Source organism: Hemibagrus wyckioides, linkage group LG25 (genome assembly GCF_019097595.1).
Source record: "Hemibagrus wyckioides isolate EC202008001 linkage group LG25, SWU_Hwy_1.0, whole genome shotgun sequence".
Classification (NCBI taxonomy): domain Eukaryota; kingdom Metazoa; phylum Chordata; class Actinopteri; order Siluriformes; family Bagridae; genus Hemibagrus; species Hemibagrus wyckioides.
In genome coordinates, this window is record NC_080734.1 from 3,916,177 (window position 1) to 3,930,960 (window position 14,784).

At 44.1% G+C, this 14,784-nt stretch overlaps 1 protein-coding gene across 6 annotated transcripts in view; it reads right to left on the reverse strand.

Moving 5' to 3' along the window:
* Positions 1–14,784, reverse strand: part of sipa1l1 (signal-induced proliferation-associated 1 like 1) — an 80,118-nt gene that overhangs the window by 21,691 nt on the left and 43,643 nt on the right. For all 6 annotated transcript variants that reach the window (XR_009203583.1, XM_058379584.1, XM_058379583.1 and 3 more), the window contains exons 3-8: positions 11,232–13,037; positions 9,975–10,105; positions 7,263–7,451; positions 6,944–7,118; positions 3,365–3,468; positions 3,124–3,281 (exon numbers count right to left, since the gene is read on the reverse strand). Coding sequence is in view for 5 of the 6 variants with exons in the window: in XM_058379584.1 (XP_058235567.1) it covers positions 3,124–3,281; positions 3,365–3,468; positions 6,944–7,118; positions 7,263–7,451; positions 9,975–10,105; positions 11,232–12,813 (2,339 nt within the window). In the remaining variant the exon portion in view is untranslated. The remainder of the gene's footprint in view (positions 1–3,123; positions 3,282–3,364; positions 3,469–6,943; positions 7,119–7,262; positions 7,452–9,974; positions 10,106–11,231; positions 13,038–14,784) is intronic.

Consider the following 14,784-nt stretch of genomic DNA (forward strand, 5'->3'; position numbering starts at 1 on the left):
GCTGAGGGAACCATTTTTATAGCTGCTATAACATAAGTGAGAAGAGGAACTTTCCAGAAGATAAATTTGTCTCTATAAAGTGACACTACGATGATAAGATTAAAAAAATTGCTGCTGTGTTAAAAGAATTAATAAAAGATGTTGGGATGCATCTTCATAGAAATATATTTTAGTTACATTTCCCTGCTTTTATATATTCTCTCTGTGTGACATTAATCAGAGGTTATAAAGGACATACACTGACCAGGCATAACATTATGACCACCTGCCTAATATTGTGTTGGTCCCGCTTTTGCTGCTGAATCAGCCCTGACCCGTCCTGCACTGTGTATTCTGACCCCTTTCTATCAGAACCAGCATTAACTTCTTCAGCAGTTTGAGCAACAGTAGCTCGTCTGTTGGAACACACGCGTCAGCCTTCGCTCTCCTTATGCATCAACGAGCCTTGACCGGCCATGACCCTGTCACCGGTTCACCACTGTTCCTTCCTTGGACGACTTTTGATGGATACTGACCCCTGCAGACCGGGAACACCCCACAAGAGCTGGAGTGTTGGAGATGCTCTGATCCAATGGTCTAGCCATCACAATTTGGTCCTTCGTCAAACTCGCTCAAATCCTTACGCTTGTCCATTTTTCCTGCTTCTAACATCAGCTTTGAGGACAAAATGTTCACTTGCTGTCTAATATATCCCACCCACTAACAGGTGCCATGATGAGGAGATGAGCCTCTGAAAAACGTAGATGAAGTAATGTTTATCGGGTCACTAAGTCGAGCAGATTATTGATCAGAGGTTAAAAAAATGGATGACTTCAAACGTGTCGCTGGAACACGATGTCCAAAAAGTGTGTTTAGGTGTAGAGATGGATAGTCACCACCTGCGCTCTGAAGGTCAAGTAAAACACAGCGCACATTCCACACAAATAAAATCCACTCCTGAGCCGGCGAGCCGACTGAAAGGCCAGTGGCTCACGGTGATCGGGCTGCTTTATTGTTCCTGCCTGACCCCTATAGCTTAGGTACAGCGAGGCTCACTGGATTACATACATGCGCTATAAATACACAGCGTGTGGGCTGCTTTAGTCCACGGCGCACGGCCCACACGGAGGCCTGCTTAAAAAGTGTGTGCGTGTACAGAAAGTTCACATAGTGAAAGAGTGTGAAACATGTTCAGAACAAAAGTCAAAGACAGACTGTACTGGAGCGTCCCGCTTCCTAAACGACCTGGAAGTTCAACACATTTCCATGTGGCTCTGATTAGAAAGCCGGTGAAAGTTCAAAGCTGCAGAGTTTCAGGAGCATCAGCGCATCTAAAGACGGGCATTAAAACAGCAGGTATGCGCATAAAATGCATTAACCGCTGCAATAAACACCTCCTTATTGCTGTGTTTGAGTGTTAGAGCTGCAACAGTGCAGTAGAGACTGATGAGGAGAAGAACAAAGCTCTGTAAGCACTGTGGGAAAAAAATAACTGCATCCAATTATAAAAAGTGCTGTTAAGAGTGTGTGTGTGTGTGTGTGTGTGTGTGTGAGACAAACAGCTGGATTTAAAACTCTAAAACTGTTTATAGAGTGGCTAAGCGATTCTCTCCTTCACTGTGTATCTCCGTGTCTGTCCATCCGTCTATATCTCCAAACATCTGTCCATGCTTGCTGAAATTGTTCCGTCGTTCTCTGTTCCGGTCAGTCTGTCTGCCTCCATCCCCACCGGTCTTTCTACTTTCTATTTCCGTCCATCCTTCTATATATCCAACTGTTCATTTTCTTAAACCTCTTCACATCAAGGACATCTGTAGCTTCCCAGAGCCATCCCTGCACTTTGAGTCGACTTGCTGCAAATGCCACCACACACACACACACACACACAACCGAGGCAAAGCAGAGAGTGAAAAGGTCCGTGTCATCCATCTTCCTAGCTTCAGGCTTTCTGTAGTCTCTAATTCATATTCTCTTAAACTAACAACACGGAGTGATTCTGACAAATAACAGAGAGCTCCATCACGTCACGGTCACTGAGAGTGGCTTCATGCCATCACCCCTATAAAGAGAACATAATTAAACAGCGTTTTGTCTAGTACACACACACACACACACACACACACACACACACACACAGAAAAATGAAATGGAGCGAGTCTGCAGTAAGAACTGTCATGGGAAATAACACACTCTGAGCAGAAGCGAAGGCTCGGTTGAGGAAACCTGGCACACACACACACACACACACACACACAAAGAGACTGAGCACGACCTTCTTATAAATAAACACTCTGTGCTCTCAAACAGCACCTGCACATCTGAGAGAGTTTTACATAACCCATAAGTATGCGTACGAGGGAATCACAGGAACAGGACAGAGGAGTGACCCTGACTGCATTACCAGCCTGGAAGAAGAGCATTAACATTGTTCCTTTCTCTGATTGGTCTGATGTGTGAGTGACAACATGGATGTCGTGTTGGTGAAAAAGTAATCATTTTCGGGTCCGAGAGTGTCCGAGAGGAACCTTCTCCGTCCACGTCCTAGTGAAGCCAAAGATATCTGACTCCGAATCAACTCGACTGCAGGAAATGAATTTGAAATGCCTTGTGGTGTAGAGATTTGGCCCAGCAAGAATAAAACTAAATGAAATAAAACTAAATAAAACTAAATAAAACAAAATAAAACTAAATAAAACAAAACAAAACAAAACAAAATAAAAAACAAAACAAAACAAAATAAAATAAAACAAAATAAAATTAATGAATAATAATATTAAAAAAAAACCTTCTACTCCATGCACTCCATGAATGAATCGATAAATCCCCCCCCACCCTTTTTAATCAAAACACAAGTCCTACATGTCTCTGATCTCTAAGAATAAAACACTGTATTATTACTGCCTTTATAAAATAATAATTCTACTGTTGTGTTATGAAAAGGAAAATGTTTTAAACAAACAGGCACAAATATTTAAAAAAATAAAATAAATATTTAAATGTTGTGTAACAACGAACCAATCAGCAATAAGCTGAGCTCATAGCCCCACCCACAAGTATCCTTACCTCCTGTTTATATGGTTTCTCGATCAGAAAAACACCAATACGTCTAGAATGTGATCCGAGCGTGTAAACGAGTGTGCTCACCTGTAGCAGGTGTTCTCCGAGCACGGGTTGTGCACCTGCACCACCACGAACACGTGCTGGAAGTGAGAGCGGATGTTCTTGGGGCTGAAGGCCTTGGCTCCGGGCTCCTGGAACACGATGGTGACGATGTCGTTCCCGATGTGCCGTTTCCTGAGCAGCTGCAGGCGATGAAGCGCAGACGTGAGTTCAGGCATGCGAGACACCTTCAGCACTTTTTTAAACACCAGGGCTAGTGACTTACCTGCTGCTTGTTGTTGGGCGTGTAAGGCAGCATGGTGGACACGTGGAACATTATCTCGTAGTCTTTATAAGTGGTGTATAAGGAGTGAGTCCCGGTTGAGTCGGCTGCAAGACAAGACACAGTATCATTTTTAATGAATCGATTCATTATGTGCAAAATAAACTGACAGTAAAGCGCTATTTGGAGGGGATTAGTCAGTAGATTTTAAATAGCATCAGTTCCCTGTTTATAAAAACTATTAAATGACCTGCAGAAATATTCTAATGCAGTACAAAATGACAAGCTGGCAAAATGTAAAAGTTGTTTGCTCTAATTTTACACTCTGAATCAGTCACACGTGTCGTTTATTTACATTCTTATTTACTTTCTGTAAAAGCGCTCTTCAATCTTTTTTTTCTTTCCTTCTAACAAAACCATAATGAAACAAAGTTCAGAAGAATGAGAGAGAGAGAGAGAGAGAGAGAGAGAGAGAGAGAGAGAGAAATCATGGGATGATTTGAGGAACATTACTGTAAATCCAGCACAGGTACATCCTTCCCACATCTTATATATAACTTACTAATGACAAACTCCTCCTTCTTTTCTGTTGCCTTGGAAACCACGTTTTAAAACACTATAAAGGGTGAAATGGGACGCTTTCCGGGAGCGCCGAACACGGACGCGTATTAGATAAACGTTATAGAGAAGCACATACAGGTGCGATGGTCAGGTGTCCGTAAACATTTGACCTTACAGTGTGCAAGCTATGATAAAATACTTCTGATATTTTAATCAGGATTAACTTTCTGTGGTGTTTTGGTGAGAAATCGACTCGCTTTATATTTTTATTATATTATTAATTTAAATAATAAAAAACATTCATCGCAATATTGTTTTATTTCCATTTTTTATCCAGATTTATGCCAAAAAAAGTTTAAGGTTTTTATTATAGTATGTTTTGTGGCACAAATTATAAATTTATCACAAAAACGAATGACCCCTTGTTGAATGTGATCTAGTAATCGCAAACATTAATCACACGTTACATTATATTGCCAAAAGTTTTGGGACACCCCTCCAAATCCTTGAATTCGGATGTTCCAATCACTTCCCTGGCCACAGGTGTATAAAATCCAGCCCCTAGGCATGCAGACTGCTTCTACACACATTTATGAAAGAATGGCTCTCTCTCAGGAGCTCAGGGAATTCAAGCCTGGTACTGTGATAGGGTTCCACCTGTGCAATAAGTCCACTTGTAAAATTTCCTCACTACTAAATATTCCATGGTCAACTGTTCGTGGTATTATAACAACAGGAACTCAGCCCTGAAGTGGTAGTCCACGTGAAATCACAGAGCGGGGTCAGCGCATGCTGAGGAACACAGTGCACAGAAGTCACCTACTTTCTGCAGAGTCAATAACTACAACCTCCAAACTTCATGTGACCTTCAGATTAGCTCAAGACCAGTGCATAGAGAACTTCATGGAACGGGTTTTCATGGCCGAGGAGCTGCGTCCAAGTGTAATGCAAAGAGTCAGATGCAGTGGCGTAAAGCACGCCGCCCCTGGACTCTAGAGCAAGACGTGCTCTCTGAAGTGACCAGTCACGCTTCTCTGTCTGACAATTTCATGACCCCTTCCTGTTCCAACATGACTGTGCACCAGTGACCAAAGCAAGGTCCATAAAGACATGGATGAGTGAGTTTGGTGTGGAGGAACTTGACTGGCCTGCACAGTCCTGACCTCAACCCCATAGAACACCTTTGGGATGAATTAGAGCGGAGACTGTGAGCCAGACCTTCTCGTCCAACATCAGTGCCTGACCTCACCCATTCTAGAGGAATGGTCAAAAATTCCCATAAACACACTCCTAAACCTTGTGGAAAGCCTTCCCAGAAGAGTTGAAGCTGTTATAGCTGCTAAGGGCGGGGCAACTCCATATTACATTCATGTGCATGTAAAGGCAGAAGTCCGAGTTTTGGCCTGACTCTCAGTAACCTAACGAACCCGAGCTCAGAGTCGACTCTCTTTCCAGAGGAAGCTAAAAATTACAATTCAAGCCCGATTTCTCGTTCAGCCCTGCTCTCCTCTCTGCCAAATCCTGCATCCTCGTGTTGCTCTCACTAAGCCGACGCTGGCTGTTCGGCTCAAAAAATTTGGGACGATCACATGCCCGTAAATCCTGCTGCTGATTATGAGATCATGTTTCAGTAAAACGGTGGGATTGTGAGAATCCCAACATGCAGTCAGTGATGTCGTTTCCTGCTGCAGTAACAGAGAGAAGATCTGAAGCTAATGAAGACACCAAGCTTAAATTCTTTAAAAGCTTTGAAGATTCTTATACCGTTCTTTTATAATTGCTTATTTATTTATTTATTCAGTGGATTAAATGCTCATTCACACCATATTAGGTTTTATACAAAACAAGACCAACCAGTGGTAATACTGGTAGTACTGGTTTTATCTGTGTGTTATTATTATGACTGACCAATAACACAAGCTAACAGTTCTCTAAATATATAACCACAGAAATAAAAACAATCCTTTACACATATAGTCTTTATCTCAAACAATATAGATATACTATACTGCCAAAAGTTTTGGGACGTCTGCCTTTGTGCCCATTCTTAATTTGTAGGGTTTTTTTTCCCCTCTGCAGCTATAACAGCTTTAACTCTTCTGGGAAGGCTTTCCACGAGGTTTAGGAGTTTGTTTATGGGAATTTTTGACCATTCCTCTATTTGTGAGGTCAGGCACTGATGCTGGATGTTCCAGCATGTTGGGCCTGGCTCACAGTCTCCGCTCTAATTCATCCCAAAGGTGTTCTATGGGGTTGAGGTCAGGACTCTGTGCAGGCAAGTTCCTCCACACCAGACTCTGTCATCCATGTCTTTATGGACCTTGCTTTGGTCACTGGTGTGCAATCATGTTGGAACAGGAAGGGGTCATCCCCAAACTGTTCCCACAAAGTTGGGAGCATGAAATTGTCCAAAATGTCTTGGTATGAAGCTGAAGCATTAAGAGTTCCTTTCACTGGAACTAAGGGGCCGAGCCCAACCCCTGAAAAACAACACCGGAATTCAATGATCTGGAGGGGTGTCCCAAAACATTTCTGAGGTCAGGTACTGATGTTAGATGAGAAGGTCTGTCTCTCAGTCTCCGCTCTAATTCATCCCAAAGGTGTTCTATGGGGTTGAGGTCAGGACTCTGTGCAGGCCAGTCAAGTTCCTCCACACCAAACTCACTCATCCATGTCTTTATGGACCTTGCTTTGGTCACTGGTGTGCAGTCATGTTGGAACAGGAAGGGGTCATCCCCAAACTGTTCACACAAAGTTGGGAGCATGAAATTGTCCAAAATGTCTTGGTATGAAGCTGAAGCATTAAGAGTTCCTTTCACTGGAACTAAGGGGCCGAGTCCAACCCCTGAACACAATGATTTAGAGAGGTGTCCCAAAACTTTTGGCAATATAGTGAATATTCTAGATTTATAGATGGCTGATATGGTTTGTGTCTTATGAAATATTTAGATAGAGCACACTTCAGGAAAATAATCAGCTTCATAGTGATGAGTAACATCTATCGTGAAGCATCAGACTCACTCTTGGTGTCGAGCTGAGCGCGGTATTTGCTGAATCCTTTGAGGCGCACTCGTTCTCCGAGCAGCTGCAGGAACTCCTCCAGAGCAGGACCGGCCGACTCATTGTTGTACATCTCCTCCTCGCTGCTCTGGCCAGCCAGGCAGTACATCACCCCCACCTTCAGCTGGAAGCTCAGCTGCAAAGAAACACACACAGGGCATGAGAGCAGAGCAGCTTTACTGTATCAGAGCAGCTCCATCATCAGCATCATTACTGTATCAGAGCACTCATTAATGTTAATTAGTGTGCTCAGAGACAAGTCTGGCTCTGCACTGGTTACCCCTTGCTCATCCAGTTTCATCAGCTGCTCCGTGACTTTGGGCGTGTTGAGGGCGAGGCGGAGGCAGTGAGTGTTCAGTTCAGGGACCAGGTACTCCAGAACCTCCTTTAGGGGCAGGCCTCGAGCCAAACCGTGCTTGGACGTGGACGGAACAGCATCCTCCAGAATGGAGCCTCGCAGAGTCATCAGCTGGGATGGAAAGTAAAGAAAGTGAGATGTGAGAAAAAAAATAAAATAAAAAATTTAATCGGTTAATTGCTCACAAGTGGAGGAATCTGCTCATGGAAATTAGAGCTTTGTTTGAGGGTCATTTTGTATTTCTGACATCATGACTTCTGTATATTCGGCCATGATCCTGTCACCGGTTCAGCACTGTTCCTTCCTTGGACCACTTTTGATAGATACTGACCACTGCAGACCGGGAACACCCCACAAGAGCTGCAGTTTTGGAGATGCTCTGATCCAGTGGTCTAGCCATCACAATTTGGCCCTCCGTCAAACTCGCTCAAATCCTTACTCTTGTCCATTTTTCCTGCTTCTAACATCAACTTTGAGGACAAAATGTTCACTTGCTGCCTCTAATATATCCCACCCACTAACAGGTGCCATGATGAGGAGATACTCAGTCTTATTCACTTCACCTGTCAGTACTCAGTGTTATACCTGATCGCTGTATCTGAACTCTACAAATGTGACATGAAGAATGTTCTTCTAGCAAACCTGTGTGCTCAGTTATACAGCTCAGTGAAGATTAAAACACAAGTAAGGTTAGATTTTGTCATGGCAGTGTTATAAAGAGTTGAGTCTTTTTGGAACACATGCACTTTATGTAGATCCTGAGGCACCTAGAGATTGGACCAGCTCCAGTTGTTCTGCTTCATTAAAATTTCAGACCTGCAGTGAGAAGATGCCAACCTCATGTGGACTTTGAGGATAACAAGCTCCTAATCAATACACACAATAACATTCTACATACTAGAATCACTTTCTGGTGTTTATAATCATTAATCATCCCACTCTCCAGTGTTTATAATCATTTATAATCACACTCTGGTGTTTATAATCATTTATAAATCACACTCTGGTGTTTATAATCATTTATAATCCCACTCTCTGGTGTTTATAATCATTTATAAAATCACACTGTGGTGTTTATAATCATTTATAAATCACACTCTGGTGTTTATAATCATTTATAATCCCACTCTCTGGTGTTTATAATCATTTATAAAATCACACTCTGGTGTTTATAATCATTTATAAATCACACTCTGGTGTTTATAATCATTTTTGATCACACAGGGTGTCATCCAGATGAGGATGAGGATTCTCTTTTAAGTCTGGTTCCTCTCAAAGTTTCTTCCTCCTCCATCTAAGGGAGTTTTTTCCTCACCAGTCACCTCAGGCTTGCTTATTAGAGATTAATAAAAATAAATTGAAATACAAGTCTAATCAACTGTGTTAGTGTCCTTAGTCGTTAGTTGTTTTCTGTAGCCCCAGGGTCCTAAAGGAACACCTCTTCATGTCACCATGTACTGGATACAGTTAAAATGATGATAAAAGCTTCCTGATTTGACTTAAGTGCACATGAACACTGATGTTTCATCTGAAACCCGACTCGTATCAACCACGGTATATTGCATTTATTCATTTAAGCTCATTATTCATTAGGAGCTCTCCAAATCGGTGTGTATTCACGCATCTTCATAGATCCTGGTATTCTTAATGATCATAAAGATGTTCCCAGTGTTTTAATGTGTTCTTCTACACAGATTATCTTTAATGGTTGAAAATGTTCAAGGTTGCATTAAAATGCTGGAAATGTTTCTTTAAAGAAAAAAAAAAAACCTCCAACCTACCTGTGTGTCTGGAAATAGCAGCGCTAAAAAGGTAACACACGGGGCCATGAGTCACGGCGGGATCAAAGCTATTAAGCTTCATCAGAGTGCATCTGAATCACAAGTAGCTCCTACAAAACGAGCGCAGAGTGCCACGTCTCTGTCAGGAGTCTGAGAGCTCTGCCTTTTCCTCTTTTATTTTTGATTGCAAGGACCTGATCTAGAGCAGCTGTCCAGATCTCCCAGTGATTAAGGGGGCAGTGGGCCAGTTAGGGTGCTAGTGTGATGAGCGCTGAGCTTTGGCAGGCGGTTAGCTGCGCTCCTGAGAGCGTTATATAAGACGGAGGTGGGCGTCGGAGCTGAATTCTCATCATCGCTGCCGCCTGCTCAAAAGCGGCTACACACGTAAGCCGAGTGGTTTAAATAAAAGAAGAAGAAGAAATAAAAAGGATGTAGGCTTGTGCTCTGCCTTTTGGTTCTCCTGTCCACAATGGGGTTTTGCATCAATGAATTCTTTTTATACAGAGTGTAGGAATGTAAAAATTTCCCTGGATTAAAGCTCACTAAAGGCAGGACATAATGGTCACAAATCCTCGTAATGGTCACTTGCAGTTTCAGAACATTCTACATTTCTCCTTCTCTTGCTCACCAACACCGTTATTCTTGAAGAAGTGTTTGGCGTAACAGTTTACAATCACCATCGCCTGGGGCTGGCATGCTCTCCTGAGCTCTTTTAAATATTTATAAATGAATTGCGTGGACAAAAATATTCCTAAAAACACTGTCCATGTTTGAAGAGAGAGAGAGGTTTTTTTAAATAAATGTGGTCAGATATTCTTGCAGCCTAAAAGATGTGTGTGTTGTGAGCGCTCACCTCGCTGGTCCTAAAGATGACCCTGTAATTGTACTGCGGCCCGTGCTCTTTATGATCGTCCAGCTTCTCTCGCCGAAGACTCACAGCGACCGGCCCGAGCGTCTCGTCCACTCCCAGATAGTTCCAGTGCTCTATAAGAGAGGGAGAGAAACATATACTGTACACATCATTCTCACAGCAAAAACACGGCACTTTTTAGCTTCCCTCTGAGCAGAAGTTAGGATTGATTTATCAGTGCAGGAGATTGCGTGTAAGCAAATACTCTCCTGGAATCGATATCCGCAGTATGAGGTTTGACGACGGCTCCCTCGTTATAATTTATGAATAAATCTGACGTGCCAGCTGTCTTGTCTATTCTGACGTGGAATAGTTTAAACAATGACATGCTATTCTCTTCACATGACTGCTCTGAGGTTGTGTAACAGCCTTTTATCTGAATAATAGACACGACTTTTTATAGTGAACCGACGTGTCGGCTTGCTGTAACTCCATAGATGGTAAAGATTACAGTGCCAGCCATGCCCTTATGTGAGAATGATGTTAAACATCCGTACTTCACTGAGCGGCTCGTCTCCTCGGCAGTTCGTTCATCACGTCCGACACGTCTACACAAGAATTGATGGCATCAAAGGTACTTTTGTTTAAAAGTGCAGTGTGTAATATTTGAACTTGCTTTCAGACCTGTAATATTCAAATAATATCAAAGAGAAATTGTGATTTTTAATATTGTCATGCAACGGATTTGGCTAGTTCCGTTGTTTCTGGCTTCTGTTTCCATCTTTTGCTAGAAATTAGCTTCACCCCACTGACTCGGAGTCGCTTATGCTAGCAGCCGGTTGCACCAGCTGAGCCTGGTTTAAATGCAGATTGCCTATACGTTCATGATCTCCTTCTACACATCCTTCTACCCTAGCACTGTTCACCAAGATTGTGTTAAGAAGATAACGATTTCTTTATGTGGCTAGTTAAGATCAGGTTGAGTCGAAAAAACGCAAATAGACTATATCAGGAAGCGCAAGATAGGAGATAAAAGATAAAACACTGCACTGGTTTTGACAGACTCACCCTGACTTACAGCTGAACTTATGCTAAATTGGCCCCTTCTACTTTTCCTGAAACTTCAGAGGCTGAAAACACTTCAGCAAGTGGGATTTTCTGCAGAAGATCCTGATCATTCCTGAATTAATAAGTACGGAGAAAATCTTTGTAACACAAATAATTGTTCGCTTACTAAATAATAAAAACCCACACACTCACCTCTTAAGTAGAAGTACTTTCGGTAGTAATAGGCACCCAGGTCCACATGTTCCAGAATGTTGTTCTTTCCCCTCTCATGGTGTATGCTCTTGCCATCTTTGGGTGCTTCCAGCACAGCTACCCCTGCGTTACTGAAATGGGTGTTGGGCGCGGTCTCACGGTTCCCGTCCTCATCCCTGGAAGAATTGGCCGAACCACTGCCGATGCTGCCCAGTTTCGAAGGGCTGATGTTCCTCTCACCTTCACCACCTATCTCATTACGAAAGCAGGGGCAGCTGAGGACCAGATCGTTGGTTTTATCGTCTCCAGGGTCCAACGCTGGTCCGTCCTTGGCATTGAGCTCTTCTTGGCTGCCACAGGGGGAGCCATAGGCCCCACTCTGGTTGGATGATAAAGAGGAGGAGGTGGAGGCCGAAGCGGCGGCAGCAGCAGAGGCTCCTGTAGTGGTGTTCTTCCTTTTGGAGGCACTCTGTCGATTTTGCACTGCTTCATTCAGGTCGAATAGAATGCTCTGGACATCATAATGTGCAAAACCTTTCTGACAAACCCAGGGCTTCGGAGGAGGACCTGCATCCTCAGACTTCCCATCTTCTGCGTCCGAACCTGCACGAGAGGAGTCACCTTCTGCCTTCACGCTTCGTAACTTGCGAAATATGGACTCGCCTCCTGTTTCAGACTTGGATCGCCGCTTCAGGTGCTTTTCTCTTTCCTTGAGACGGCTTGCAGGACTACCTCGTGGGGGTCCCAAGGGCCCATCTGGAAGGTCGAGGGCGGTCTGTTTGTGAGCCACAGTTAGCAGCTCGCTTAATTTCTCGGGAGCAGGGCTACGCTGATCAGGGTCATCAGTCTGGTAGGCTTTAAGCATGTCAAAGAAGCTCTCTCCAGAGACGCCATGCTTGTCTATAGAGGATGTACTGCCATACTCGCGGTGCATTGGTGTCCAGCCAGAAAATGACCAACCCTCATTGCCATCTCCATCTAACTCACTAATGGTAATATCACTGTTGCTGCGCTGGCGAATACGACGCATTCCCTTGCGAGGTGAGCCCAAGTAACCATCTGGAGATAAGAAGCGGTTGTCTTTTCCTTTGCTCTGGATCTTATTCTTTAGTGTATTCTGTATATTGCGCAACATAGACGAATCCTGTGGACTGATCAAGTGACCAAGCTTTGCGGAAAGGTTGCTCTGAGTGCTTCCGGAAGTAGTCGATGGCGAGTCAGTCTCCACTGTAATGTGCCATACACCACCGCTTCCTCCTCCACCGCTTCCCCCTCCACCTCCTCCACTGCCACTCCCACTGCTACCACTACTGCCACTTCCAGCACTTCCACTACTGCTGCCACCGCCACCACCACCACCTCCACCACCACCACCATCTTTCCTTGGAGGCCAGTCAGCGACCCGTGCCCGAACTCCCATCTTGGGCACTCCAGGCGTGCCTCCGGACAGGTGGGTGCTCTCGCTGCGTGGAGGAGGTGCCCCTCCATTGGGCAAGCGCAGGCGGCGGGTGTAAAACTCATCTGTGGCGGGCACAGAGCCCCCCACAGAGCGCTCGGTCTGCGAACGCTTCAGGCTGGTCATGGCGAAGTCAAGAGACAGAGTTCAGCACTGGACCATGTTTGAGGAATGTTCAGAATCTCTGGAGATCATGCGCGGCCACTTAGCTAGGAGGCCAGGGACAAGCAAGATGGCACAAGGTGACGCAGATCAAGGACAGCGGTGGTCACTTTCTAACGGAAATCAAGCCGCGTAGCAACACGGCAATGTGATTAGTGGTCCTTCTCCATCAGTTCCGAGAGTGACTTCTATTGAAAAAAAGAAAGAAAGAAAAAAAAAAAAAGATGTGGTGATGCACATCATTAACAAGTAACAGCAACAGGAAGACCACATCAGACCACATTAATGGTTACTTTAAGCTTTACTGCAAAAGTTTACAGCTTGCAATAATGCTGCAAGTGGCTTACACAGCAGAGCAGTTCCAAGAAGACAAAGCCTGTAAGGAAAAGGCTAATTATTCTTTAATCACTCTCCTATAATAATTAACGATGCACTTAGAGCTGGGGCATAATTCACAGTTACACTCTGTCAATATCATTAATGGCCTCAAGCCAAACAGGAACACCTCTGGTTCACCGACTGCCAGAAGCCAGGCACTGAGGCACAAAACAGATCTGCACGTCCTGAAACATTACCTTTAATCTTGTGCCTGCTTAAAGTGAAATAAAATCCCATGTACACTATAACGAGAAACTAATCAGCAAAGCCCATGCAGAGAATTAAACCGTTGTTAATGCACAAAAACGTTCAGGAGGGGCTCAGGGACGCCAAACAAATAAAAGCAGCCCCTTCCATTAGTACCTCCCCTGCCCCATCCTCCAAAAACCTTTCATTGCCTTGGGGACATGTGAGAACATGTGAACGCCAGTGGAAATGGAAAAGTCTTCCGAGTTGACAAGCAACATGACTGACAGACAGAGACGGCTCTTTGCGCTGATTGGTTGGAGTGTGGTTGGTCCACATCATACAGATCCTGGGAAGCCAAAGAGACGAGGGTCTCCGCTCTGAGAAAATCTTTTATTGAATCCGCTGCTGTTATACAGGGACAAGAACATGGGGTAATGAATGAATTCACATGCTGGAAAATTGCACCTTTTGTGTAAATTTTGAGGAAAAATTAATATTAAGATTCATAAACTAGAACCATTCCTACTTTATTCTACTGAAACGGCTGCAGCAGTTTCACTGTGGTGTGCTTACATGCTAAGAAATGCGGCATGAATGCACCATGAGAATTTCCCCTCATGACACATTCAGGATAGGCTCTGAAATGTCAGTTTTCTTAGTTGCCTAGCAACCATCTGCCGAGCGTTTTCTGCCGTAGCGTGGATGCTAGCGGGTTAACCTTAATGAGCGAGAAGGAGAGGAGAGAAAATCTAAAATAGGGACGGAGGAGGAGGAAGAGGAGGAGGGTAACGGAGTGACATAACTGCAGTGTGACTTCATTTACCTCCAGCTGAGCAGGGCACAAGGCCTGACTAGACTCGAGAGTTCAACAATGCCTCAAGTCGGGGTGAATAAACGGAGCTTGAAACGGTGGCCACGAAAAGGGGTGACAAAAGACGACTATATGAAATGGTTCTTAGGAATATGAGAGTCAGTGCTGTGTCATCTGCATATGACTCCTTAAATCATGTTTGCAGTGGACACTACAGTAGCTCCTGTATAACTGAGGTCATGGTCGTGTCACTCCCAAAAGTAAGGAGTGTATGAGGTGCAGATACACAATACACACACACACCCCCTTAGACAAACCCAACACATTCCTCATTTAAGAGTGTATGAAGTAATGAAAATTTCCATTCCTGGAAGTAAATAGTCAGCTTTCTCACCCTCTTCTTCGCCTCTCGGAAAATCACGAGGTGATCCGGAGGTCGTGCTGCAGGTGCTACACTCAGGATGAGTACAAATTTGGAAGTTAGTCATACACAGCTGTCAAATTATAGCCCAGAGACTGACAGATGCACCCTTCCCTTTACAGACTGGGGTTGCGCG